Source organism: Anopheles darlingi, chromosome 2 (genome assembly GCF_943734745.1).
Source record: "Anopheles darlingi chromosome 2, idAnoDarlMG_H_01, whole genome shotgun sequence".
In the NCBI taxonomy this organism is placed as follows: Eukaryota; Metazoa; Arthropoda; class Insecta; order Diptera; family Culicidae; genus Anopheles; species Anopheles darlingi.
The window spans coordinates 40472519-40500280 of record NC_064874.1 but is presented as its reverse complement, the minus strand read 5'-3'; the positions used below and the strand labels follow the sequence as shown (position 1 = coordinate 40500280).

The 27762-nt window shown below is 47.3% G+C and overlaps 1 protein-coding gene across 2 annotated transcripts; it reads left to right on the top strand.

Moving 5' to 3' along the window:
- The first annotated feature begins 892 nt into the window (after nt 1–892).
- LOC125949310 (putative mediator of RNA polymerase II transcription subunit 12) lies at nt 893–25963 on the top strand. Of its 2 annotated transcripts, XM_049676238.1 has the most exons (7): nt 893–1266; nt 4456–4666; nt 6250–6452; nt 17759–18235; nt 18529–18610; nt 24472–24551; nt 24665–25963. In XM_049676238.1, exons 1-7 carry the CDS (start codon nt 1255–1257, stop codon nt 25235–25237), a joined length of 1638 nt encoding a protein of 545 aa, XP_049532195.1. In that variant the 5' UTR covers nt 893–1254; the 3' UTR covers nt 25238–25963. The 2 variants fall into 2 exon arrangements, with proteins under 2 accessions (XP_049532195.1, XP_049532194.1); XM_049676237.1 differs by lacking the exons at nt 24472–24551; nt 24665–25963 and adding an exon at nt 20286–21036.
- The last annotated feature ends 1799 nt before the right edge of the window (nt 25964–27762 follow it).

Sequence of the window (27762 nt, the reverse complement as noted above, 5' to 3'; positions counted from 1 at the left end):
ACGGCATAAATAGGAACCGGAATATCGAAATCGATAATACAGACCGATTTTTTTGGTGAAAATGCTCCGCCACACCGCGGAAAACCAACCAAAAAGACGATACAAGACCTCAATTGCGAGCATTTATCGCTTGCGGCTAACTCATCAGACTTGGCTCTATCGAATCAACATTCATTTGCATCGTTGGTCGGAAAAATCAACTTTTAATTGGTTCGAAACAAAAGATCGATTTTTTTCTGGCAGGTATCTGCAAATTGCCTAAAAGATAGGAAAAATGTATAGCTAACTATAGCCATTTCTTTGAAAAATAAAAGGTTTCTCCATGTTCGCGGAATAAACGTTTTTTCTTGACAAAAAAAGGCGGTTTCATATGCATACACCTGGTATGCATCTCGCGAGAAACAAAACAACATACCTTCACCGAGGGCAGGTTCTCTGTCTCTCTCTCCCTCTCACACACACACACTCGGCCACATCGGTCGGTTGGCTTGCGGAAGGGATTTTACCACCCGAAGGTAAGGTATCACCTGCGCCCCACCCCTAAGCCGAGAAGAGATTTTCCCACCTGCATCACCACCCCATGCCCATGCAGTGCATCCGGTGCAACAGGTTGGCTAAGGGGAAGGGATGGCGATGGTGATGATAGAGCCGCGCCGACAGCCCTCACGATCTCTTCACGATGCTCTCGCCCCTTCCCTCGCTTCAACACTTTTGCTCTCGGTGCAAGTGTAACGTTGCAGCGCTTGGTACTCACTCGGCGGCGCTTCCACTAATTAAAATTATTACATCCATATAAAAAACGCGCTGTTTGCTAAATTCACTTTCAGTTGCCTGTTTACTCTCGCGCGGCTTGCATCACGCTGCATCCCAGACACACATACACACACGTACAGATAGCGGTCCGTCCGGTCCACGTGTTTCGATTCGTGATTTTTTTGTTCCGCAGAATTGTGTAACGGGCGTCAAAGGCTAAAGGAACGAATCGTTTTTTGTTTGTGCGTGTCTGTAGGCGCGCGCGTGTGTGTGTGTGTGTGTGAAAAAAGTTTATATTTTTAATCGAATTCGTGTATCCAATCCACTACCCCGATTTCCCGGGTCCTTGTGTTCGTGATCGATGCTGATCGAGCTGTTCCAGTGATTGAGTGTGTAGCGGAGCCGAGGTTCCAGCCACATCCAGGCCATTCCAGGTCCACACCATACCCCGGTTCCGGCATCCGGCAACCCAATAAACGGAGTGTGTCGCTGCATTCCACGATGAAAGTTATGGTACGTGAGGGCGTCGAGCGTGAGAGTGAGTTCGAACACTGGAGAACTTAATTTGCCTTTCCGGAGGGGGCGGTGAGGAACGTGCGGTGCACACGTGTTCGATTTGGTTGCAACAATGCCGTTTGGTATGTTTCTAGGGTGGTGATGTGTTTCAATTAAGTGAAACTATGCCCAGAAACGAAAACCCAAATAACGGTACTAGGAGCATGCAGCATGAGCAGAACCGGCGATAGAGGCGATGTTGAGTGTTGAAACCACCTCAAGCGAACGAAAATTGGGATTAAAAAACTGGTCAGGATAACAAACAAGGAAAAACAGAATACCGGGAATACCGCTCGAAACTCAAAACAACGCTTGCTGGGGATGGCAACTAGATTTTGGTTTTATTCCCACAATGCGGAGCAGCTTAAAAGCATCAGCAGCAGCATCAGCATCGGTAGCAGCAACCGGCTGTCATTACTGCACTGGAAGGTGAAATCATTAGGCGGAAACGTTCGTCCACCAAATCACGACGCTCACGACTCACGCTTAGTGGCTCGCGTGGCTAGGGGCGACGAACACTTGTTGGCGATTTATGCTAAGCCCATCATACATTCACAAAAGGCTTACGAGCCCGCTGGTGGTGGTCCCCCCCCCCCCGGTTGCCACGGACACGAGTCTTTACTCGCGTCGCGTGCTGCGTCGTTCTCTGATTTTGACTTTCTCCGCGCCGACGGATACGATCCCGGCTCGTTCCGTGCTCTTCTCGGTCAAAGCTGCTCGACATCGCTCTCCCGGGGGGTTGCGAAAGGATTAGCCGTGGGATATGTTCTGTGTGCTGTGCTCTGTACCGTTTCAACCAGGACCAGGAGGAGAAGCACCTTCCGAGAGGGGGGGGGGGGGGGGGTCTAAACCGTACGCCATCTCTCGGAATCCATTTGCTTCGCTTCCTTGTTCCGGGTGCTCCCGGGGACACGAAAGGAGGGCGCGAGCTTTCGATTTTTTTTTCTCGAAAAAACTCTCACCCCTCTTCCGTTTCCCTGAACAACCTCTTCTTTTGAAAACGGATCCCGGATTTATTATGGTCGAGCGCCCGGGGGTATGCACTTTGTCGGTGCCGCCCCGGAAGCTTCCAGCGCACGATAAACGATCGTGCGTCTCTGTCTCTGTGTGTACGCGTGTGTGGGTGTGTGTTTTATTTCCGCACAATTGTATTTCGAGTCTTTGGAGCAGAGTGCAGAAAGGATTAGGATTTATCAAGCGAAGGAATCATGCTGCTAACAATAAAATATGGCCGACGACCAGCGACGGACCGATTGCCGCCATTCGCAACGGATTGCAACGATGAGGAAGAGCGGAAGAAGAGAAAGACGAAGAGCGAGCGGCCCGAGTGCACTAAATAGGATTAAATAGTGATTCCAGTAGTTCCAGTTGGAAAGTTCCCGTTCAACGGCGACGATTGGACGGAAGGTGGCGCAGGGGTTGCCGGGAAAATCAAATCGTGATCGGAATTGATTATCCAATCCGCACGTACGTCCGCGGTACGTACCGGTGGTCAGATGCAGCTTTGCTCAGCTCATCCCCGGTAAAGCAAACGGGATTATCGGTGGGGCAACTGTCGCCGAAGGATTGGTTTAAGTAATAATTACAATTCCGCAAAGTGTCAACTTAATGCACTTGATTCACACACCGATAGCGTTTGAAAGGGGAACTTCGTCCATTTTCTTTTTGTATTTGCCAATGCACGAATTGACGAATCAAGTCGTCACTGGAATGTCAAATAGAAAGTCCAAAGCGCACAAGATGAACAATGAACATTTAATTAAATTGTAACGGATGAACCTTTCGAATCCCGGAACCGGGGAACGAGCATCAATTGGATTGCGTTCCCTTTTCCACAAACCACAGATCTACAATTAGTGTTGAAACCGAATCGAAAGCCCCCTTGGATGTCATCCCGATGTCACACAAATCGATTGGATCCAAGGATCCGATTTATGGTAATCCTTTAATGCCTCAATCACGTCCGCGCCACGCGGCTGCTGCTTCCATTAATTAAGGGCTTCGACGGAAGCCACATCAGTGTCGGCTTTCCCCCCCCCCCCCACCCCCGGTGGCGTGACATCAAGAAATGTTGTGGGCCACTACTAAAAACCGGCTACACATGGAGCAAAAATCCGACGAATCCCGACGGTTTTTAAACGATGCCTTCGAACCGTGCTGTGTGCCGGATCCGGGAGCATATCCATCTTCAGTTCACGTGCACAAAGACGGCACGATGGTATGGTTCTACACGAGCGTTCGCTGCTACACGGACGGACGGATAGATGGATGAGCCAAAATTTCACAAATTGTTCCATCCTGTTGATAATCCCATCCCATTTCTTGGCTGCTGCTGCTGCTCTGACATCTACATGCCATTGAGGAGGATACCCGGACAAGCCATCCCGGTGCCCGGCGTATACGGCGCAAAGGATAAGCTGAGCTCTTTTCCTCTTTCTCTCTCTTTTTTGCTTTTCTTAAGGAGCAGCACAAAAGGCGCTGATGCCACATCTGTGCACATGTGTGTGTGTGTTTGTGCACCATCCATACATTACTCGCACCGGTTCTACGGTTGGTTGCGAGTTTCGAGGAAGTGCACCAGTCGCGTAGTCGCGGTGGAGGTAAATTCGATTTGTTTCTAACCCGGACCCCTGGTGGGTGTGAACGGATGGTGTTCCCGTTCCAAGCGTTCCCGTTCTGGATGATGAGCGATCCGCGAGAACACGAGAGGGTGTGGAAGGAAAACTGCATGTCATTTCATCCCTGCCAGCATCCGATCCGGGAAGCTGAGCATAAGAATGATTGCTACAAAAAATGGTGGGGCACTCGTTCAAATGACGAAATATCGCGAGGAAATCATTATTCTGCGAATGGGCTGCTTGGATCCCTTTTCGATTACTCCATTTTCCGTCAAAGCCCTTGTAGCAGTATGTCGGAACATGCTGTAGAAGGGAATCAGGTGGAACTTTTTGGGCGATTCATGGGAAATCGAACATTAAAATCTTGTCACATACACACACCTACCAATTGCTTGTGCACTTCAGGTAGCAAAATGGCCATTCATGGTCCTGTTTGCTCCTGAAACTTATCTAATTCTCATCCCCAATTCCCACAGTTGTGTAGCATTGAAAACAGAAACAATATATCCGCTTCGATTTCTCATTCCAGAAACACTTCCAGAATTTGCTGTTGCTGCTACTGCTCCTCGCCAGTGGGAGCAGCTCCCTGGCAGACAGTCACAGCGAACAAACGGCGGCGACCCTGCAAGCCGATCAACCCGGGGCGTCCAACGGCGAAAATGGCGCCAAAAATGGTGCAAATGCTGTTGTCGACAAATCGCAGAACAAACGCGGTGCACCCGCCATTCCGGTCATCATAGGTATGTAGCACGTTGCTGATGTCGGGGATGATGATGGTGATGGTGATGGGGAGACATCAGGTGCATCAGGAGGGCCACCGTTTGATGCATCTAGCGGCAAGGTCCGTGCATTCCGTGCTGTGTTTCACGTTAACCTTAAGCTCCCGAACCTCGTCGTCGATCCGCAACCTTGTCCTTGGTCGTGCTGTTGCACCTGATTTTGCAGCTGACCTTTTTACACTCCCTCCCGGGGTGGGCAGGGCAGGGCAGGGGGGGTTAAACAAATGGAGTGGCAGTGTTCCGGAAGGATTTAAATGTTTCAACGGAATCTACATGCGAAGCGGTTGCAGAAGAAGCGACACGACAGCGCGGTGCCGGTGTAATGATATTTCGTGTTCGCTGACGGGCGAGTTGTAGAGATAGGAAGAGAGAGAGAGAGAGAGAGAGAGAGAGAGAGAGAGAGAGAGAGCGAGAGAGAGAGAAAGAAACCCTGGTATAGTTCGCTGGTGGCGCTGTGAGCCTGAGTAGCTGGGTCAGAACACCGACATGGCCACTGTCGTGATCGGATATGGAAGCGATATGTATTTTTCATGCTAACCCCGCTGTTTGGTCCGATGAAAAATTGTTTCGGATACGCGAAGTTGGAGCACGGCGTCGATGTCGACGAACATGTCTTGCAGTTGGTGCAATCGGTGCAGGTCTCGTACCGTAGTACCAATGGCGCAATGCCTGGCCATGCGAAAGCTACATTTATTTCAGCGAGCAGCGATAGCGTGCGCTCTGGCTAGCTGGCTTCCTTCTTGTGCTTCGCTCGAACCTTGGATCGTCCTGTGGCCGGTTGGCCTTGCAGTACACCGTCTCTGGACAAATGCGATGCGATTTCCTCAAATGCTCGACCGCGCCAGGGAGTGTAGGAGACCGCCTTGTAGCCTTGTAGTTGGTTTTTTGTGTTTTGCTAATGCTATAATTCCCTTTTACATATTGTAGTAGTTGCGCAGCGAATGGACGATGTTTGTGGAAGAAGCGTTTGTGAATGGAGTGTTTGTGTAGAGAAAAACGAAAAGAAACGCAGCACTAAACCATCTGATTGATACTACCTGTTGTCGTATACTGTTGTCCTTCTCTTGACATATTAGCATTATCACAATGCGCACCTCATCTTGAGTAGTGGCGAGAGCATTCGAATTTGCCGTAACTGACGATGATTCAATTACGACCATTACGAACATCGTCATCGGCCCTTTCCGTAGATATTGCCTAGAGCACTTGAGTTGACCAGCAAGCGGCCACCGTATTCAATTACCACCCGGTCTGACCAGGGGGCCAAAATGTGTTGATCTGCGTGATAATCCGTTTAATTTAGATTCATTGGCCAGGGAGCGGACGGCCGGGACGGCTGCGACAACAACGCCATCCGCGTCCGGACGATGCGTCTAATTAATTGTGGTTCCAATCAAAATCCCATTCGTCTTCTAATGATTTCGCCCCTCGAATGGCGCGTCGCTCTCTCTCTCTCTCTCTCGCTTGGCCAGATCAGATACGCAAACGGATGCTGCTCCGTCAGATAGTAACGCAGATCTCCTTCTTCTTCCTCGTCTTCGCAGGTACACCAGCGCACCAGCAGCAGCATACCGCTTACATAAATCAACATGTCGCCGGAGCGACAGTTGTGGCTGCTCCCATTTCCGGTCACGCCACACATACTGCCGCCCTCAGCGCGGTACCGTTCGGTGCCTACGGACATCACACGGTCGCCGGCACTGGCCACATTCTACAGGCGGCATCGGTGCATGCAGCAGCGCCTCAGGTAAGGGAACAAGAAGGATGGGAGGGGTTGGATGTGTAAAAATTGCACTCGATGGCCACCACTGCTGCTCCTCCTGGTCTGTAAGATGACAGCAACGGAGGAGCAGCAGAGAGCAGAAAATTATGCCCGGCGCCATGCAACTAGCGTGACTGCTTGACTGCGCTATGTGTTTGCATAATTGTTCCCGGAACGACGCTTGAGTTATGGAATTAGCAGGGCGCAACACAAACAAAAGGATGTGCCTAATGGTTTTGTATGTACAAGCCGGTTACATCGGTCTTAAGGTGCCTTAAGCGGCGTTTGACAGTTACAACCTCAGGGGAGGGGGCGAACTGCCTTCACCACCAATCGAGATTGCTTACAATCCGGTTTGCAATTGCGTTTGTTGTCTCAAGATAACACACCACACGCAAGACCAATCGAGACAGTTTAGGCAAACAATGCGATATTGTTCGCGGTGCTGCTTCACGATGCTGTGCGGTCAATGGACGATGCGATGTTATTGACGCAGGAGCAGGAACGAGGCAGGTTGAGCGAAAACTCGATTGATATAAATTCTCGTATCGTATCTGCTCACCGCATAATGGTTGTTCGTTTAGTGACAATGCTTGCCGCTCGCAAAAATCCGGGGTTCTCGCCATTTATTGGCCACGATTGGCCACTACGGTCCAGCAGGTCCCAGAATGCGGGTCTAGCGGTCTATAACATAAAAACTAACATAATGGTCCAGATAGAGGAGACAAAAAAAAAACACTGTCACAATGCAGCTGATATGAAGTCCCGCCATGTACCGGTCAATTGGAAAATAAAATAAAAAAAATCCGTCAATATGCTCACGTCGGTTGCTTCATCCGCATTGCGGTGTTAGTGTGCTTCGGTGAGTTTTGCATATACGACCATCATCATCATCATCATCGTCATTGAGTTGGTACGATAGCAAGCGGTGCTTGAAGTACCGAGTCACGATAATTCATTGGCCATACCTTACTCGCACGGGGTGCTTTGATGATGCTTGCTGCTTGTTGTTGCCGCCATGTCCGTAGTTCGTTTGCTCCTTATGCTATCTCTACATACACCTTTTTTACTTTTTGTAGCAAAATTTTCCGGGGCGAAAGCAACGTTCATACATAATAAATATTGGTATTTGAAGAAGGCTTAGTTAGCTAAGTGTTCAAAATAAAAAAGGCTTAGTTAGATGAATTTTCATATAAAATACATGCTTCGGGTAATCTAATAAGCTGATCTGTGAAAGGATCTGCATCGCGCTTTAGCTCAAAATGATATTTTTTTCTCCAAAAATTTGATCTAAAAATTTGATTTGAAAATTTCAATGAAAACGTTGAAGTTGAAGAATTTGATTTTCGAAAAAAAGTCGAAAAACTAAAGTAACCTTTGGAACTCGAAGTCGTCGTTGGGGTCCTTTCGTGCTTTTGGCTGCGTCTGGCAAATTATTTGCAAAATCCGGCTTGACAAAAAAAAACCATACTTTCTATCACTTTCGCAATAGCACCCAAAAAGCTTTGTGTAGAAACGGCCCAACGTTGGACCCTCGGGTGCTGAGAAGGGCTAATCTGGACAGGTGGTCGAGCAGAAGCGGACCCAAAGCACTATGTAGAACAACCCCGTGCTCCGCTTATCGAGTGCCGTTTGGTGAATTTATGAAGTTATTACTATTCATACTAAGCTAAACCGGAGATGGTATGGGTATCGGTGTGAAACAACAATGTCGTACCGGCCATGTTCGACAACACGAGCGTTTGATAAATCGTGAAAGAAATTTTGGGAAAACCGGACAAGCAAAAAAAAAAAGGAAACAGTAGGAAGGTAAAAAAACCTTCAAAGAAAGAATTTCCGACAAAATATTGTAGCGCGAGCAGCAGCTTTGGTATCAAAATTTTGGGACAGGCCTCAATCCGCAGCCCCAAAAACCAAGCCTCAAGAAACACGGCACTCCGACCCCTACCTGGTTGCCGTGTGCAGATGTATAAATATTTACAAGCAATCAGTGTGTGCGTGCGCGTGTGTGCGTGTGTGTGTCGAGCTCCGCACATGCTAATGGAGAAATAAAGAAGCAAGAGAAGGGCTCCATGAGCGTTCGTCGTCGCGAAAGACATGCATGATTCTTCCTGAGCACCAGAGCCGGTGCGGCGATGGAATCAAACTTACACCTGCGGCTGCTTCCCATCCCCCGTTTTTTTGGAGAGAAGGTTGGCAATGAATAATGATGGGCGCATGGGCGCGCTGGGCGTGCAACGACGAGGCCTGACTCCTGAAATCTGACTTCCAATCAAAGGAAATGGCAAGCGAAAGGAAAGCGAATAGCGAATGAGCATCACATACTTTCGTTACTTTAAACGTGGATTTTTTTTTCGCAAACACACGACGTTGCCATCGAGGTAGGCTTGGTGTGCAGCCTTTTGGCATTCGTTTGGCTTAAGAGAAGATTGAAGAACACTTTCCGCATACTTCAATCTACAAGCGACTTGACAATTGCTTAACCATCTCCTAGGGAACTGCCATCAACTCGCCGGCAGAGAGTACCATTTTGGGTGTGTCTTACCGAGTGATGGGTGATGGGTTTTTTTCCCGGGACGTGTCGCTCATGGTTTATGCACTGGCGCCTGGTCCTTTACCATCCATGCTTTCTATTCGATTCCGCCATTCGAGAACGCCAGGTACTACCTTCAGTAGCAGCAGCAGCAGCAGCAGTAATCGATTCCAATGATCGATTCTTTCAATAAGCAGCATTACTCTTCCTTCAGCTGCATTTGGTGCTCGATTAATGGCCCCGAAAAGTGGAAGACGCAAATTGGAATTCGTCTTTCTTTCTTTCTCTTCCTTTTCTCCCGTGGAGTAGAAATGATGTGCGAGAATTTCCCCGAATTGTCACCTCGTTCCGTGAAACTCACGCAGTTCCATCAATCTCATCCCATCTCCATCTCACACACGCACACACCACCTTCGCGTTCATTAATGTTGTCGCTGTCGTCACCGGGTTAGTCGGGCGCTGGGGAGTTGCCCCAACACCAACCCCGCTACACAAAAGTAGAAGAAATCAATTTAAATGTCATCAATTATTACGCAACAGTGCTGTCAACTCTTTCCCGGGGCTTTTGGCACAAACAACTCCATCGGGACATCGCTGCCTTCGTACGCCTTTTGCGTGCAGAAGTATATCCTCGAAACTCGCAGCTGTGGCCGCGGTGTAGTGGGATTTGTAGCATAGGAAAAGGCCGTGGGAAGACGAACACACACACACACACAAGAAGACGAGGAAAGGCTTTTGGAGTATTTTCCATGTTACACGCACCTCCGCAGAGAACATCCCCCGGGGGAAAATTGTCTCCTTACCACCACCGTTGCTTCGTCTTCGTTGTCGTCGTTGTCATTGTTGGTTGGCGGCTACGGCTGCAGAAACCACGAAACCACGTCCCCCTGGAAGAAAGACAACGACGAGCTGTCGAGGTTGACGTGTGCGTGTGTGTGGTTTGGTCACACGCACACTTCAGGTTCCTCCTCCTTGCGCGGAACGAAATATGGTGGAATAATTAACGCGAGGATGTCTTACTGGCTGGCGAGCTGGCGCAGCATCCAGCAGCATTCAGCCGCACAGCTCTAAGCAAAGGGATGGCAAATGGTTTCCATTTTCCACCTTGGTCCTCGGTCCTCGGTCCTCGGCACAAAACACTTGCAACAGTAGCAGCAGCAGCAGCTGCGTTACTCCTGACTTTAGAGACCGGTGCCCGGGGGCGGGGTGGTTTGAGATGCTTTGCCGATGTTTGTTACGGTTTTTGTGCTGTAATGAGATCGTGGTGATTGAAGCAAAACGTCAACTTCGAGCCCAATGTCAACCGCCACCGAGCACCAGCACCTCCGGGTCCGGGTGCTATATGGAGCGAGGTGATAACTTTGTCAGTAATCGTTGATGGATGATCGTCGGGGTGGAACCACCGCACCAGTCCCGCAGAACCGCAAGGTTTCCTTCGGGTGCCTTCGGGTGTTAGCATTACGTGTGTGTGTGTGCGTGCACTTGTTCCGTAAATGTAATCATTGCAGAGGAGACGCCAGAAAAGTTTTTCGAAACTTTTTAACGAGATTTTCCACACGAGAAACGTTTTATTAGTTTTTGCTGCCACGGCGTGGCGTTGACTACCATTATTCATGGTGGTCGAAGGCCCTCCTCACATGTGAAATCCTCATATGCCCGTATGCCCATAACGCGCCCACATTCGTTCGGCTTAATGTTCATTTATGTTGCTAATTAGGCGAATGGTGGTGGTTGGTGGTTTCCACATCCACGCTTCGCGCTAGACGCGCCCACTCACACGCTGAAGGGAAGGGAAGATTGCCATTTGATTCAATAAGTTTATGCTCATTAGGGCAGTAAATGATGTTTGCATTATAGGAGGTAGTAGGACATGCCGAGCTACCGCGGGGCAATCTTTCTTCATCTACAAGTCGCAACCTGGGAACTATGGCAGACAGAAGGCGGTTCTGATGGTATCTTGTTGTGTGAAATGGTTTCCTATTGCTACGTAAAGTAAGGCAAATCATTACTCCACACAACAAAGATCCCTCAATCTGGTGATATTTAACTCTTTGTCCAGAATATAAGAAGCTATGAGATCCTAAAGAGAACTAAAGATACTAAAGAGAACTGACCGCTCATCTGTTATGAAAATGGAACGTTCGCTAGTTTGAAAAAGAATCTGAATCTGTAAAAATTGTTCAAAATAAGCAATGAATACTCGTAGTGTTGAATTGAAGAAGCTGCTCTATCAATTTCAACATCTAAAGTGTTGATAGACATAGCAAATTTTGATGATAATTCCGATTTGTCGTTGTTTTATTATCGCAAGTAGCCAAAAAAGCGGTATCTTGTTTCAACCAATTTAGTTGAATAACCGTTAGAAAAATTTCGCTATTTTGTCTTCCAACGGAGATTTGTCAATTGGTATAAGTTTGGTGATTCGTGTGGTTAGAACGTGAAGAGAGAAGTAGAAAAAGAGACAACATTTGAATGGTTATAAGAAAAAAAAAACTAAGACAGATGATTGAGTTCTGTGAACTAAATATGGAAGGTAGTTTTATCAGCGAACGAGATGGCGTAAATAATGAAGATTGCAACAATAAAAATGCACAAAAATACCTGGAGAATATGTTCACAAATGTCAATTACAAAAGGTGATTCAATTATCCATATGTAGTTTACAGAAATCAATTATCTATCTTAGTTTTTTTTATCTTATTACCATTCAAATTTTGTCTCTTTTTCGAACGCATACCTTATGATTGCGCAGTCGAAATTCAAGTACGCTTCAAGCGGCGAGTGGCAGAACGAAGTTTGCGGGGTCAACTAGTATACTATAGTCAATACAAGGGCTGAAACATTTTTAACTTGAATGGTCCCTTAGTCTCCAACTCTAAACAACTCGAAACAACTTTCCTTCGATAGAAGCGTTCCGCAAAACACGGAAATACGGAAATGCACCAACATCCGACGAGTGCCACCACAAAGGTTCCGGTTTGCTCTGGACTGGGCGGCGGGCCCGAGAAGGGCAAAGATGCTGAACGGTGGCGATCATATTCATTGCCTCTTTCCTCGCGAGGTGCGATGTGGTGGGAAGCATCGTTTAAAAAGTGCGCACCGACTCCGGCACCGACACCGACACCGGCACTCTGGCCCCGGCTTCCGGCGTCATTATCAGCATAATTGCGCCCAAGGCAACGTGTACCGTGGAGTGGAGTGAAGCGAGGTGGAAGGCGTGTCGCCGTGCGCGGCGCGTGTATCTCATTTCGCATGCATCGCAGCATCATTATCTCGCGCACCAAGGCATCTTCCCGGCCCCGGTGGTGTGTCCGCGTACCAAGATCGCGTGGCGGATACGCGAGGCGCGGTGAACCCCCCGTTCAGGGACGGTAAAAGCCAGCCAGTTGTTAATCAAATTATGGTATGCAAAGTGTTTGTACTGCCTGCTGCATTATTAACCGGCAATTGCGCTAAACGCCACCGATACTGCCGATGCTGCCGATGCCGAACGCCATGCCGACCAAAGTGATCAAGATAGGGACTGCAGGGTGCGTGATGGCAATGGGCGGTGCTGATGGTATCGGATGGTGGAACCCGCGGATGCCGCCGATGCGTTGTCAAGGTTTTTGATTGGCAAATTGTATGCATTCGCACCTGGCAGGGAGTGTTAAGATGGCGGTATGCTAGTTATTGTTGGCGAAAGGGCGCCTCTTATCGCTTTGAAGTTCTCATACACTTACACCGACGGGTGCGATGGTTTGTGAATTGATTGCACAAAACATAAAATGCGTCTTGTGTTGTGGTGTGCGCCATTGGTGTCTCGTGCAATGGTGGATGGTTCGCATATTTCTCTAAATGGATTCCGATTGTTGGTTGATATCAGGACATACATACCCATCGGAGGGATGTCTCATTTAGCCTCTAGACGGTTAAAGCTTAGTAAGGTTAGAAATGGGGACACTTTATCCTTGTCGTTTGCTTCGCTCCTAGTGTTTGTATTCGAAGACTTTTGAAAGCATGGCATGTAGTAAAATTGAAGGACTTTTCGATAATTACTACAGCAAAGGGGATTAAAAAGCGTCAAGCATTAAAAATGTCTGCAATGTTCATACGGAGCAACGCATTGGATACTATGGTCGAAACGAATAGATCAATGTCTTTCATCCTACCATTAGGGAATGTGATTAGTAGAAACACGGGAAACACTGCACAGTGTTAAAATTAATTTAGATAACTTAATCATAGACTCATGCTACAAATATTGGTCATAATTTGGACTTGGAAGCCGTTTTCTCGCTGTTTGCTGACCATTGGATTTTGTGCAAATTGAGTTTAACCAAATCCTGGGAATTAAATTACACTCTTGGTATCTCTATCTGCCTGTAACCTGTGTGTAGAGAAGCATTTCACGAAAGGGATTTTGCAAATGGTCCGTTCATAGTGCAAGCCAGCAAGCGTTATTGTAACAGAAGAGACCATCAATTCGGAACTCTATCGAAAAGGAGTTAACTGAAAAACAAATTGAAGTCAACAAATAAGTTCTATTAAGAATCTGGTAAAGATCTTCCCAGATCAGTAAAATTCATCTAGGGGAAGTATCAATAAAATAGTAAAACAAACCTGTTAGGTAAAGGAAGATGATTTCTTTCAACCTGCCGCATTAAAAATAAAATAAAATTGCCTTTGTGTTTAGCCAAGAAATTATTTCCATTGAATGGATATTTACAAAGACACATACACACACACACACGCATTCAAATGTGCCCTATTCGTAAATGATTCTCGCTTAGGAAACCCCTTTTTTGTACTCTTTATCATCCTTATTTCCACTGGCATCATCACCATGGAAAAGTCTTCCGCATCGATGGAGCGACAAGAAAGCATTCCGGGACGGCTGCTCTCTACTCCCTGGGTGGACCCTTTTCATAATTCGACGCGGCCTCATTAACCTTGGTTTACAGCGTGCGGCAGGTCGTAGTCGGTGAAATGGTCACCGATAAGGTGGTGGTGGTGGTTGGGTTCAGGGAACGTTCACCGAATCTTCAACCGTCACCGAATGAGGCGCCAATGTGTGAAATGAAAGCAAAGCCCTTGCTGTCGCGAGCAAAACCATGGTGGTCAAGCATCGGTGCAGAGCATTCCTATTTTTACATCTCATTTACCATCGGTTACAGTCGTCGACGTCGACGATAGCGGCTAATGTACGACCCGATGGCCCTTTTCCCCGTATACCTCTATTGCCTTTTCTGGGCTTCTCTGTGTGTGTGTGGGTGCCTCGGAATTGGTTTCGGTAATCAAATTACATCTCGCATGAGAAGACAAATTAAAACTTTCGTAACCGAAGCCCCACGGTTGCTGGAAAAAACCTTTCCAGAACGCCCAGCCCGTCCAACCCGTTGAACGGGATTCCGTTTCCGAGCGAAATGGAAAATCAGTGAAAAGCTGGAAAAACACTGAAGCAAATGAGCGAGAAAGTGAAACGTGTTCACAAAACGTGGCTGTGACATAATGCGAGGGAATCAAAATTTCGATTTCGAAACAGTTCAGCTGAAGCGTTTAATTAAGCTGGAACGGGGGGCTACCATATTGCTTACCATTGGCTCCGGTTTTTGGCTCTCTTCGCCACTGGCAGGTTCAAAAGTCCTGCCACACACACACACACACACACACACACCGACAGGACAGCATAACATATTGGATGTTATGGGATAAAATTTTACATTTCATCGCCGCGCCGCGTTCTCTGCCGGTGTCAGCTGCCCGGGTCCGGGTTTCATCTTGGGCCCCGAAATGGAAATCGAATCGCAGCTTACCTTAACTGGTTCGCTGCCAGGAGGGGGTTTTTCGGTTACGAAATGAAGCAGTAAAAATGTATGAAGTGAAGTCTTGGAAATGAAGACCATCCACAAAGAAGGTGCTTTGGATGTCGGAGAGCAACGAGGTGACAATCTGCGACAACCGACGCGTTAGCCACGGTCTGGAGTCCAAATTTGATCGCCTCCACTCTAGCAGCTTGTTTGGTGGAGCACGTTTTTCTCTTTTCACCTGGCCTGGCGAGGAGGTGAGGGGAATTGAGGTTGAACGCGTTGATGGCTTACGTAAAGTGGTGGCCATCTCCTCGGTGATGAGAAATCTCTGCCAAGTTTGCTAAAGACATTCTTGTCCCTGCCGGACTGCTTGGATCGGGCACACACAGCCGTCCGGCACTGTTTGGTTTCTGTGGTCGCAACGTAACTGCTTGGGTAAAAGGGGGATGAATGGAAAGATTTCCTTTTAATAGCATAATCTCCAAAAATCCTCTCGATGTACGCGGTGGCCTCGATTTGGGCGCCCTGGCTTCAGATCTGTTATGACGACGTCATACCATCACCACCACCACCACAAGGGTTGCTATTTAAGAAAAGTGAATAATTTATCCTTCTAAATTGCACACGTTTTGATTTGCTGGCATCCATTTCTGAATGTGCGTGCGTGTGTTCCTTTTCTGCTCGAGGCGCTACACATTTCGACATCGGTTCGATCCAGCCGACTCCGATTCCAATCGGTGATCGAATGGTGGCCGGTGGTAACCAGGGAGATATACATATTCTCGTTGCGTCAGCTAAGAGACTTGCATGACCATGGCTTGCCTTTAGCTCGTTGCTGCTGCTGCTGCTGCTGCTACTGGAATTGGTTCCAATTGGTCTTCGTCGTCCTCGTTGCCATGGATCAGAACCGAAGAAGCACCACGAGCAGCAGCAGCAGTATGAAGCTCATGAATAACGGATCCGGTACGGAACTTTATGGTAAATCAACCATGCCGTTCCGTTCGAGTATCCATATCGAGGCCGGGACCTCTCTTGTACTTCGTGTTCGATCACCCATTGCCAACATGTGGAGCATTCGCTTTTTTTTCTCATCGAAAGTTTGCAGAAAAACTGATTGCCCTTGATGAAACCGAACCGAACCGGTTGGTTCGCTTGAGCGGTTCGAATGACGGTTTTCATCTGCTCCCATGTGATGCTTCATCACACGATTGGAATCGGTCTTTCGGACTCGAGAACAGTTTGAGGCTGTGATTTTTATCATGGGCCCGGGGATGCTCCCAGATTGCTCCAAAGGTTTGGATTCAGCTTGCAAGGTGAGACCTGCGTTTATCGAATCGAACTTGGCATCTTGCCAATGCGGTGCAACTTTGATGTTAGTGTTACAGTGAGCATGGGAATTGTTTTCAATTTAAATAGAATCCGTTTTAGGGCGGAGTGAGTGAGAACAATACCATACTTCACTGATTCCTTTATCAATAGCGGTGCTAATCAACCGATCTAATGGCGTTGTAGTTGGAATGGAAACGAAACATTAGGTCCCTGAATTAGTTCTTTCGATTCTGCTAAAAGATGGCGTCACTAATTTTTGATCAGTTTCGCAGGCACATCTGTTATTACTTTTTAAAGTATAATTAAATATCATTAGAACGCAGTAAGTAACTGCTCATAGTATTTGCTGTAACATATTTTTTTCTCGAGTTAATATTTGAAATTTCTTTATTTGAAGAAACCGGCTGCTAAAAGTTATCGTTTGTTGGTTTAAAGTATACGATGAACATGTTACGACGGAAAAATAATGTGAAAGCTGGTTTCAAATAATAAGAAGCGGAGATTTTTACGTTACAGACACAGAACGATCAAACCAACAAAAAAAAAAGCAAAAAACTAAAATTTAACAGTGTCGTGCATTGAAACCGCTGGAAACTGGGACGTATTATTGATGGAGAATGTTAATGTCAATAATTCGTTCACCTAGAAGCGAGCTGTGGCTAGAAAACTGCTGGAATAGGATAACCGACATGACAGATTTAATTTTAAAAACGATAACGCATAACCTCATGTTGCAAAATCAATGAAAAAACCTCGCAAATGAAATGTTACCTCACCCGCTATGTACACCAGGCATAGTTCTTTCTGAAACAGCTTGTTTGGTTGCCTAAAATATTTTCTGGCTTCACAGAATCTCACTCATTTATGAAAGTAGCCAAACATTGATAATTGACTGGATTGCTTTAAAAGATGAGTAGTTCTTTTGACATGGGATTCGAAAATTACCTGAAAGATAGGAAAAAGCAGTGGCCAACGATGGGCAATATTCGGGTTAATGTAATTATTATTTTGGCTTTGAAAATAAATCGTTTTTTATGTGCCAAAAAATCGAAAAAAGTAATTCAACGACCTAATACTTTCTCGAGAGTTTAGTAGCAGAATTATCCACTCTTGACGATCTTGCTGGCACTTGTCCCGGGACATTATAGCGGTTTCCGGATTTTTGGGCTAAAGTATACCGCCAAGTTACTTGGGAAAACGGAAATCCAATTTAAGAAAAACATCTCGCGATACACGAACACTGACGTTCCTTGGTTATGGTTACACTTTAATGGCTCTCTTGTTCGCCATGCCGGTCTGCGAGACCGAAGCGTGTCGTGCCGTGTCATCAGGGGGCCCCCACGCCCCCGGATGTATACCATTGCTGTTCCAATTCGTATCGTTTGATGGACATTTTGTCATACACAAGGTGCGCGCTACGTCGCTAAACCTTCCATCGGTCACAACCGGCCATCGAGACGGCATCGGTGCACTCTCTGATCCCGGCGAAGGCACCGGTTCCGTTCCGTTCCGTGCGACAAGGTGCTTCCGCCGGAAGCACGAGAAAATGTGTTTTGCAAAATGGCTGAAAATCAAAGTTCTTATCTTCTCTCCGGGGGCGCATTCGCTCGCTCTCTTTCTCTTGTTCTCTTTCTCTCCAGTATAACTATGCCGCTGTGCCGCAGCTGACGTACACCCACTATCCCCAGTATCAGCTGTATCACCCACAGCAGCAGCAGCAACAGAGTACAGGACTTACGCACGAGTACGCACACCCGATAGCGGCAACCATCCACGAGCAGCAGCTTCCTCATCATCAGCAGCAGCAGCAGCAGCAGCAGCAGACGGCCTACGCCCATCAGCAGCCCATTTACGCGCACCATCCGGCCACTGCCATCCATTACGCCGTCCCGGCGACGCTGGTATCGGGGCAACATAATTACCACGGACAGCAGCAGCTCCAGCAGCAACAGCAGCAGCAGCAGTATCCGCTGACCCACACGCAAGCCATCCATTATCAGCAGGCCGCCGTCGGTGGGCAACCGTCCGTTCCGATCGTCCATCAGGCACCGATTGCCACCATCAATCAGGTTCACCAGGCCCAACAGATCTACGCGGCCCACGGCCAGCTCTCCAAGGTAAGGAAGCATTGGTGCGTGCGTGCGTGCGTGCGTGCGTGCCATGGTGCGTGCTTTGATATCATGGCGTGCCGTCCATCCGTCCGTTTGCTCGGAACGCCTCCCCTGGTCTAATCATGGCCGGGCGCTGGCGAAATTGTTGCTTACGTAGCACGGGCACAATTTATGGAAATGTGCTAATATGGTACCCGGAAACCCATGTGACACTAACCAACCAACCAACTCTGCCTCTTTCTTCCTTCCTTCCTTTCTTCCTTTCTTCTTCTTCCGGGCGTCCCTTGGGTAACTCGCAGTATCCGGTTTCGGGCCAGCCGCTGGTGTACGGAGCGGGCGGACTGCAGCAGAACCAGATCTACTCGACGGCACCGAGCTACGGTAAGTTAGGACAACAGCTTTCTCCCCGTCCCCGTCCCCCATCACCGAGAGAAAATACCTTCGACACCGGCCATCTTATCGCTTATCGACATACGACGACGACGACGACGACTTCGACGACCACAAACATAGACCGACCGGTATGAGGGCACGCTGGGCTGGGCTGCTTTTATTAAATGTGGCTTCTTGGCACCCTTCCCCGGTGCAGAGCCGGTGCCTGGCCGACCTTTGGGCCGCCGCCGACCGGTGCGGAGAAGTTAATTAGAAGAGAAGCAGCAGCAGCAGCAATCATGTGAAAACCGAAGCAATAAGTTTGCGCCAACACGCCAAGCGGCTGCCAAGCGGCCGGTGCGATGCGGGGTTTTTGGTTTGGTTTTTCTGTCCTTTTTTTTGGTTTTGCTTTGCGGCGAAGAAATGAGAACCCCCGAAGGGAGGGTGGCTGCTTGGTGGCACAATAATTATCCGTGCTTCCCGGGCCAGGCGACTTTCCCATTGGTGGGTTTTTGGGGGGGGGGTGGTCCCTAACCTGTGATGATGATGATCAAAAATGAGAAGATCGTTGCGTGCTGAGCCCTGATGATAGTGCGGCAGAAACACCGGACCATCGACATTATCTCTGCAGATCTGCTGTGTGTTCGTTATTTGATTAATATAAGTTCTTATCGGGATGGTTTCTGCTGTGTGGATGGGTTGACTTTTTGAATACTGGAAGGTTTTTGGTAATTTGTGGTTAACGCAAAAGGATTGTGAATTGGTTTGAAAAAAAAAAACATCAATTTCACGAGCGAGATGAGTCGTGGTATCGAAGCATGCCAAGGATGGACAGGATCCTAGCAATCGATGAGATTGCAGTCTTGGCTGGGTATTCCCGGAACCAGAGGTAATCAATATGGCCTCCAGAAACAGCACTATTGACAAAAGTGACGTCAAAATTATTCAACATTTTGATGATTTTTTTCATGACAAAACGCAATTTAAGTTCCTAATATCCTCTTGGTCAGAAAATAAGCATCTAGGCAAATAAATGGGGGCAAATAAATAAATGGTTATTTCTATTTTCTAACGATCATACTATGAGATTGAAGGCCTAGAAATTGATCGAATGTCAATAAGAACTGACAGTTCGTCTGTTTAGAAAATTGACAGCTGTATTCAATCAATTTGTCTGTCTCTTTCAATTTTATTACACAAATTGTTGGAGGATGTAGCAAATTTGTGATGATAATTCCGATTCCAACGTAAGAAAAAGGGACAGCTCCATCTCTAGATCTTTGTCTAGACTTACGGTACATTTTTCGTCAATATATTATCCAGACAAGGAGTCAGATTTCATTATCAAGAATTCGCAGGAAAAGTTGCAATACCTTATGCCAAATAAAGACACCATAACTAGATGTAACGCATAGCACGCAGAGATTTGTGAAGGAGCTTCGGGGAATTCGTCACAAAACCAGAACGAAAAGACTCATTGGGGTCACCGCATCATCTGCACGCCACTATCGCTCATCAGCTCATCACCGTAACTCATGCTCTCTTACAATCCGGCTACCGAGCACGCTACATCGCCAAATCCATCTGCACGGACATCCGCTCACGAGTGGACTGGACCTGGAAGGGCAGGGCAGGGCAGAGTTCTGATGATGGCGTTCCTTCTCCCTTTTCTATCCAATGCCAGGCGACCCCGACACGCTAACAAACCTAGCCCTTCCCGATCCTACCGTTCCCAGTACTCCCAGGACGAACCGTCCACAGTCCCCTCCATCCTCTAGACCATTTCCCGGCGATGTCCGGCCAATAACGGAGTACGAGGATGACGGTGAGAGTGACGATGGCACCGGTAATGATGATCTGTATCGTGATGAACAGCAGCAACCAGCGACGGGACCAACGGACGATGACGGTGACCGCCGAACGGATCTTAGCTTCGATCCCGAGGAACCGTGCGATAAAGACGCGAAACGACCGGGTGGGAGCGCATTCAATCGTAATCTCTACAACATGTGGCGAGCGTACGGAGTGGCCCGGACCCTTCTGCACGCGTCTGGTGCTGCCGCTGCCGGGTCGGGAAGGACACCGAAGGGCAAGGACAAACCGGCCAAGGGCAACACGGATCGAATCCAGCTGATCCATCCACCGGGCGAATCGGACAAGACGCTGAAGGGAAAGTACTATCGTGGGAAGTACTACGGTTACAGCCGGCAAAGTCGTCAGGATGGAGTCCTCGTGCAGGAGGAGGAGGAGAAGGTGGAGGAGAAGGAGGAGCAGAAGCAGAATCGTCGACGTCCAGTCGAAACCAACCGTCGGTCCAAATCGGTCACCACGGCAACAGCAACAGCACCAGTAGCGCCCTCTAGCGAGCAACATTCTATCCGGCGGAACCTTGACTAATCCACTAGAGCCCCACGTCAGTGCCACTTCGTCTTCAGCTCCCTTTTTGGGTCGTTTAACTTGTCACTCTGCTCTGCTACTGCTTGCTTCTGAGCACGCTTCTGAGCACTATACGGGGCATTGCAATTGCAATTCCCTGCAGCTTTGCAGGACCATTGCACTACAACCACAACGTTCTAGCACAGGGCCGAGATTGGGTTTCTTGGGGAGGGGGATTTTACGAAGCTATTCCGCTTTCGCATTCCACCGGAGAAACAGGACGAGGGAACCATGAAGAAGGAGTTGGAGTGCTCCTTGTACGCGTTGAGGCTAAAGACCAAAGGCAGCTCCGTGCCTTCGTCCCTCGGAGCAGTGGCAGTGCAGTGGAACTCGAAGAAAAATCGAATGCATTATATTTAAGGGCGCGAGAGTGGTGAGGTGGTGAGTTGCTGGTGGTGAAATGTTATGGCCCTCGTCTCCTTACCTCGCCTCGCCAAGATGCGGCCGCAAGATCCCCGGACGGTAGCCACTTCTTGCAGATAAAACGAAATAATGGAAAAGAATCGGCTGAAGGATGGGACGGACGAAGGTGAACTCCTCACAACCTCTCCCCTCCGCCCCCTTCGGCCGTTTGCAATCAGCATTATCTGCGAGCATCTTCAGCGGTCTTCAGTCTGCTGAATGCACGGTTCAACAACTTTCACCCACTTTTGCTTCGGCTTCTTGTGTTGGTTGGTTGGCCGGTGGCGTATTACCCGTTTTGCTCCTTTTATCCTTCTGTTTCCCTGACAATGCCGATGGCGGGTTCCGCACACACACACATACATTGGATTGGATTGAACAGCATTGGCCAGTGGCATTGGGCACGGATTCGGATTCTTCTTTCGGAGGCTATGGGAATGATATGGCTACTACGTCGGTCCCGGTTGCAGTGCAACGTGATGCCCGCATTTGCGGTGGGGACTTGCTGCTCTTGTGTGTATATGGGTGTGTGGCACATTTGCTAAATGATGCACCTCATGATGGTGGTGGCCACGGAGGAACATTCCACTTGCTTCGGGATGCTCTCTTTTCCTCTCACTCTCTCTTTCGGTTTGTGAAAGGGGAACGAAGTAAAGACGAGTGCAATAGTGGAGGGCATGCTTTGGTTTTGCTACATTTTGAGTGAATCATGCTTTAAGTTGATGTTTGTTGTGTTGAAAGGATCTTTGAAACCGCTTTCTCCGCCTCTGTTGCAATACGAAGTAGCATGTGGATCGCTTGTACATGGCAGTTGAAGTCAGTTGAGTGGCCTAGTACAATTTACTCAAAAATGTTTCAACGTAGGAAGGCTACAAATGACGCGACAGGGTTGTAGAAGTGTTTAAATTATCCTTCGAATCGGGATGAAATCATCAAATTAAACCTGCATCAGTTAGAATAGGTAAGATTTTAGCAAAGAAATTACGTCAAACAGAAAGAAGAGGTGTTGTTTCTCAGGTGTTTTTTTATTGCCTTTAGGGAGAATAATAATCCTTTAGTTTTTATATGCATTTTTAAGCTTTTATTTTAACATTACCCAAAACATTTTAACTAAAAAGTCACCTTTTTTGTATTGCACATCACTTGTTTGTACAGCTTTCTTGAACGGATTTGGACAATCAAGCTTAGCTCTATGGTTCTGTTTGGTTATTTTCTGCCATGATACCTCAAACCTTCTCATAAACTTATTTGTGGTACTGTGATGCTGTTCGTCGTGATTGTTTTTTTTTGTTTTTGTAAAATTACTCCAAGAGATTCATGGATTATTGAGAAGCGTTTCAATCACTTTTGTCTTTAGAATCAAGTATATGTTACACGTTTTCAGCCACTTTATTTTACCGGGTTTGACTTCCCCCAGTAACGTTGAAATTTGCTTTTTTTTGGCTTCAATTTGAAAAATTAAGAAATTGTGCAGTTCTTCCGCTATTGAAATAAGATTGCAGATTTTTTTTCGCCTTTCGCGTTCCGTTGGCGATCCGAACATTTGATGGTGTTGTTTGATTTAAAAAAAAATATTTCCATTAAATAAAAATGCTATTAGCAACATAACGCTGCCACCAGAATAGCAAAGTGACTACTTGCGAAGGTTGCTAGGGCGTTGCGATGATTAAAAATTAATGGCCAGATTCTATCTGCAAAAGGTCCTTTGATCCTTCTCTGCAATAAGTAACTTAACATTTAACCCAATATACACCATTCCATGACTGCTTGTGTTGCACAAATTCAACTGCTACTCTGGACAGGACCGATAAAGTGCATTTTAATGGATCAAATCTTTCAGCAACAGACTGAGGTGAGGATCCTTCGAAAAGCTAACAAAATGTGCACTGAGCTATTACTGAACAGATACCGTTGGCGTGGGTACGGCCTTCACTCACATCAATGTTTCTGTTTCTAGCAGGATGTTGTATCGGATTTCTCGGAAATGATGTTCCCTCAAAGCACTACACAAACCTTTCAATCAACAGATCTTACATGAAGGCCGTCCCGGCCCTCGTTGCATTGAAATTTTGTTCCCCTTTTCATCTTTATCGAGTGTGCTGGAACTGTGGAACATTACGGCTCCACTTATGGACACTGAAGCGGCTTTTGATAGTGAAATTAACAGTACCTGCAGAAGAGGAGTTCTGTAGAACCGGAGATGAGGTACGCCACAAAGGAGCAGAGAGTGGGCTTGGCACCAGCAGGACCCCTGGAATCCTGCAGTGATAAGCTTCACCGCAAAATTGATGTGGAATTATCATTACTAACGGAGCGAAGTGGGCAGTTGATCATAATCCTCTGCAGGTAGTTCACTAGCTGCGCTCCCTTCCACTGTTCCTCTCGAGCTCGAGCTAAGAAATGAATCAATTTTCGTAAGAAATGGCCACAGAAGTGTGCGCTACTACAGCAACATCCCCACCACCGTAAAAGCTTAATCTCCTCTTATATGTGAAACGCATTTTGAAGAGCCCCCCTCTTGATGATGGGTGTCCGCGTTGGTGGGTTGGACTGAAGCTTAGCAGAAGATGATGCTGATGATGAGTTTTATGCAAATGAAACAGCACTTTATGGGTGGTAATTAATCATCGCTGCGTATAATCCATCTCTTACGTCTGCACCACCACTTTCCTTCCACCCCCCGCGGGCACTACATGCGGGGGAGGGGCCACATGCAAAGTGCGAAACATGGCAAATCTACAAATCTTCTTTAGATAACCCTCCCCTCGGTGGTTGCGTGGGCATCGAGAAGTGGTGATTATTTCAACCTTCAGATGTGATTCACAAATCGTGCAACATTCGCTTCTTACCATTTGCAGATTCCCATCATTCTGGGTGGGGGGGTCTGGGAGTAACGGAGAAAACGGCTAGGGGGTCGATGCTTTGCACAACCATTTACACTTTCCTCGCACACACACACCATCCACCACGTGCCATTGATGTAGGGCCCTGATTTGCATGTTCTTCAATTCAATTCTTCCATTCATCCACAGGATTTCAGCAGCAACAGCAGCAACAGCAGTATCGTCCAGCAGGGAGCCAAATTCTTCCAACAATTGCTACACCCGCCCATGTAAGTGGTTTAATAGAGCCGGCAAGGGCTTCAGGATCATCTTCAGGATCACCTCTACGTTAGTGTTAACGATTTTCTGTGAATTGTATTTGATTCTCTTCTCGTTCTAGCAGCTTCAATCGTTGAAATCGCTGCTTCCGGGCACGACGGCAAGTACCACACAGCACCACAGCAATGGCATCAGCTACAGTAGCTTCACACATCCCGGCCTTGCCCAACTCCGGCCAGTGAGCCCGCAAGGTGTTCTACAAACGCAGCCCGTCTACTACAACGTTGCCGTTGCCACCAACTCCCAACAGCAACAGCAGCAACAGCAACAGCAGCCACAGCAGCAACAGTCTGCCACAGCCTACTTGCGCACTCCGATCCAACTTCAACAGCAGCAGCAGCAACAACAACAGCAACAACAGCGACTGCCGGTCTTTTCAACCGTGGCGACTCCGGTGCAAAAATCCGCCGGCCAGTTCAGCCATCCGGTACCGCAGTATCCGGCGTACGCTTTCGGGCAACAGTCGACCGCGGCGGGACTCATTTCCGGTGGGCCACTGTATCATCATCAGCAACAGCAACCACCGTCTGCTGCTTCGAACGCGCGGCTGACGTACAGCAATGTGCCGACCGTCAACATCGGTGGTACGGTCGGTTCCACTGGTGGTCGCGGTTCCATCTACCTCCTGCATCATTAACAGCAGCCGCCCGCCATCGGAAAGGTCAGTGCCGCGGTGGTTGCTTCCGGCGTGAAACCATGAACGCGGCATGAACATGGAGAGCACCGGATAGTGGAAAACAACCGATATAAACGAACGATTTAGTGGAAAATTACAAAACAAAAAGGCAGGGTACAGAAACTGTTACCCCGGCCATTCGGGCCGATGTCCGGGCTTCGGATCGAACGGGAAAGGCTGCCCTGGACCGGAGTGGTTTAGATTGATTTGAGTTTTCCATTTTCCCACACATGCGATACGATGTCGGGATTCGACGGATGGTCCGTCGTGGTGGGTTTGGGTGTTGGTTGCGGTCGGATTGTACCACCACCACCACCACCACCACCACCACCACCATCCCTCTCTAGTTGTAAGGGTGGTTGGTTGATTTGATTACTGGCATGCTTTTAGCCGTATTTATTGGTAGCAATTAGATGTCGAGCAGGAGCATGAGGGTGGTGAGGGGGATGGTGGTGCAACTGGTGGACGTAGCATCTCTCTCTCCCCCTCTTCAAGGGGTGAATGAATGTATGAACGCGGTGCGGGGTTTGCAGTGAATTCCATCGCATTGAACCGCGCGCCCATTTGTGATAAAGTGTTTCTCCTCACCAGTTTGGTGCGATGTTAGTGCACGCGGACGCAGACTGGATTGATCCAGCCGTACAGCTGTTGGATCAAACAGTGCGAAGTGTTTCGTGTGTTGAGAGTATTATGTGTGTATATTGTATGGTTTGTTGTGTAAGGTTGTTGAAAGATTATTTCTTTAAATAAATAAATCAATCAATCAATAGTACTTCAAGTGTAGTCTGTTTCATGATAGATGATAGCTTCTTTCAGTTTGTTCTGCTTCACACTCACGCAGAGCGTTTTAAAAATCATTTAAATTATAGAAAATTAACATTTCATCTTTAAAAGGCGTATGTAATGAGTTTTTAAAATTTAACCCTCACAGCGTGGAGCTGCCGACAATCAAGGACAAAAGGATGTTTTCTGTAGACCCTTATGCATTTCTTATGCACCTTTCTAACCTTGCATTTCTATTGCAATCATACATCGTCTGTATTGACCCTAACAGCGTTTCATCTGGATAACTGCATGGAAGCAAACAGTTTAATCCTTCATTTATGTTAAACTATAGTGCTAGCAGGCTCTTATGATGATCTCAAATCGTTCAAGCTAAGCATTATCCTTGGCCATCGAGTTTTTCTAAAGACAAAAAATCTGCTGCAAATTCATGTAAATCTCCATGCAATAGTTTGAATTGCTGATTAAGAACTTGTTAATTTACACTGTTCTTTGCATTCTAATCGTCAAACCCTTCTTAGCATCGTTGAAAAATGATTTTATATACAGTTGAGAAAAACCTTCAAAATTTCATCGATTTTTCTCCGGGAGTGAATTAAAACATCCGAATCATCCTGGATGAGCTACATTTTATAACTCTTAACATCCTAAAAAAGCTCTGCAAACCCAGAGCGACAGAAAACTATTTTCATTCATAGTATAGACTGTCACAATCATACTTTCATGTAATACGATTTGTTGTAAAATTATGTTTTACAAACTGATTATGTTTTTCAATCGCAATTTTTTTCTTCAGCAGTCTTCCCAAAGTGTTCCATAGGGTAAAGTAGCATAAGACAACTAATGATCTGGTTAAATTAGGCGATCAATTCTTTATAGATGTGTGAATAACCATTTGTTAGGCTAGAAGTAGTCAGAGCATTGTACCTAATATTATATGAACATTATTCTTGGCGCTTTAGTCGACGCATTTTCGCGTATCAGTTCCATGACAGATGTCAAAGCTTACGCTGAAAACTTTCCACTGAACCGATCCAAACAGCTCATCAACTGCTTGGCCAAACACACGACCTCTCAAACACAAAGCAATCCCTTCTAATGAGCAGCCTTTTAAACGGTAGCTATCAGCGAAAACCAGCGGGGTTCATCTGGGGATCGTCGCTGGTCGCTGGAAAAGTTGCGCCAATTACATTAGAAATGCATGATAGCTCGGCGATCCGACTACTTCCATGCTCTTCTCTCCCTCTAAGCCTTCCTTCTCTTTCACTTGTACTGGCCAATTACTGAGGCCCCGTAACATGGAAGCATTATTGTTGGAAAGTTTCGCGACTAACAACCACACAGAGTGCTACGATTGACGATGAATAATAGAGCATAGAGCCCAGTGTCAGGCCCGTTTTGCCACCTAGTTTGCGCTAGTTCGCGGTCGTAGTAGACAAACTTTCCACCCTCCCTTACGTCACGGTCACCCAAGTGGCCTCGACGTTATATCGGGTAATGAAGTGACATTAGGCATGCAGACGGATAAACGACTGACAAACGTCTACGTCTCTGTCCTGCTTTGCAGGGTTCGGGGTAGTTAGTTAAAGCGGAAGCGGAATATCGACAGTGACATCGACATTGTGAAGGGAGCCGTACATGATGGCGGTACTTCTTGTGATTGGATTGCCTCTAAACGAGTGGTTTTGGGGTTTACGGAAAAC